At 62.0% G+C, this 1,414-nt stretch overlaps 1 protein-coding gene across 2 annotated transcripts in view; it reads left to right on the top strand.

Moving 5' to 3' along the window:
* The first annotated feature begins 337 nt into the window (after nucleotides 1–337).
* The window catches only part of RBPJ (recombination signal binding protein for immunoglobulin kappa J region), a 115,861-nt gene continuing 114,784 nt past the window's right edge, over nucleotides 338–1,414 (top strand). Inside the window, exons 1-2 of one of the 2 annotated variants that reach the window (XM_014548893.1) lie at nucleotides 338–386; nucleotides 1,245–1,360. In XM_014548893.1, the coding sequence (XP_014404379.1) occupies nucleotides 1,302–1,360 (59 nt within the window). In that variant the 5' untranslated portion in view covers nucleotides 338–386; nucleotides 1,245–1,301. The other variant, XM_014548894.1, reaches the window with a different exon arrangement.

The following is a 1,414-nucleotide window of genomic DNA, read 5'->3' as shown; positions in this document are numbered from 1 at the left end:
CACGAACAGTGCCCGGAGCTGCGCTAGACAAACACCTGTCCCGCTCGGACTTCGCGAGATTTGGAGAGAAAAGCATAGGCAACAGTGGGCGCATTCTCGCGAGGTTTACGAAATTTCCCACGGCCCGTGTTGTGTCTGAGTCGAGTAGTGGAAGGCGGTGGGAAGGAGGTGTAGCGTGAGACTCGGCTGCCCGCATTGGGCACATGCGCAGTGCCGCCCGCGCGTGCCGCGCCGATCCTGCAGCGCGTTCAGCAGGTTTCGGGCAGCGAATTCCAGTTCTCCGGGTTTTGGGGCTCCCTGCGGGAGGCAGAGCTAGTTCTGGGAATCTCTAGGAATTGAAAGGGCTTGGGGAGGTGGGGAGCGGAGTAAGAAAGGGGGTGCTACAGGTAGGGGGAGCGGGTTGGGGCCCTGCTCTGCTCCTTTTTGTTCGTTCAGTGCCCACTTGGGCCAAGTTTGCTCGGGGGGCTTCCAGGCTTAGGTCGCCCGAAGTACATTTCAGGCTGCAAGCGGCGGCGTCGACGATGCCAGGCCCACGGGAGGACCCGGGCAGAGTCTGCCCCTATATGCACCCGGGTTCACGCCGGGCCGGGGGCTGTGAGAGGTCCTAGGGAGGCTCACACCGCACCGCAGGCAGCTCTCTGCCCCAGTGGGATCGCTGGTTGGAGTGCGGGGCGGGGGAGTGGTGGATCTCCACCGCCAGAGAAAGCTACGCGGCTCCCCGGGGTGTGTATGCGAGGTGGACATTGGGGATGTCTTTGCCAGAGGTGTTGGCCTGACCTCGTTTCATACCCAGGAAGGAAAGCTAAGGCGACAGAGCTCAACTGCAAAAGTTTTCACTTTACAGAGTTCCGGAGGGTCGAACCACATTGTACTTTTGTCCGAATCTCCGCTGGCATGGGGTGCAGCCAATGGTTCGGTGAGCCTGCGTGGGGGTGGGGGGGGGGGGGGGGGGGTTGCATGAACGAAGACAGTTCCTGGTTTGTCACTCGCCCAACTCCGGGCTTCGGTAGCTCCAGTGCCCAACGCTGACATTAGCATAACGGAGGCGTCCAATGAACGTCTGAATGAATGAAAAGGGCTGGGAACTAGAGTGAGCGGGAAGCCACTTGGAAAACACCCATTTGAGGAGGTGTTTCCTCTAGGCCTGTGAAACGCGGCCGATTTTCCCAGGACCTTCCCCTCGGCCCCGCCTCCTGACCCCTCCATTCCCCGTCCCCGTTGTAATCCCCTCCGGTTTTCCTCAGACTCCACGTACGGCCCTCTGGGCGCGTCTCAAAACCCGGATAACCGGAGCGCTCCCCATGGACCACACGGAGGGCTCGCCCGCGGAGGAGCCGCCTGCGCATGCTCCATCGCTGGGGTAGGTTTCCAGGGGAGGCAGCGAACAGGATCCCCGGCTCCGCGGGCGGCGCGA

The sequence above is a fragment of the Myotis brandtii genome, unplaced genomic scaffold (genome assembly GCF_000412655.1).
Source record: "Myotis brandtii unplaced genomic scaffold, ASM41265v1 scaffold525, whole genome shotgun sequence".
NCBI classification, from domain to species: domain Eukaryota; kingdom Metazoa; phylum Chordata; class Mammalia; order Chiroptera; family Vespertilionidae; genus Myotis; species Myotis brandtii.
This window is presented reverse-complemented; position numbering and strand designations above follow the sequence as displayed.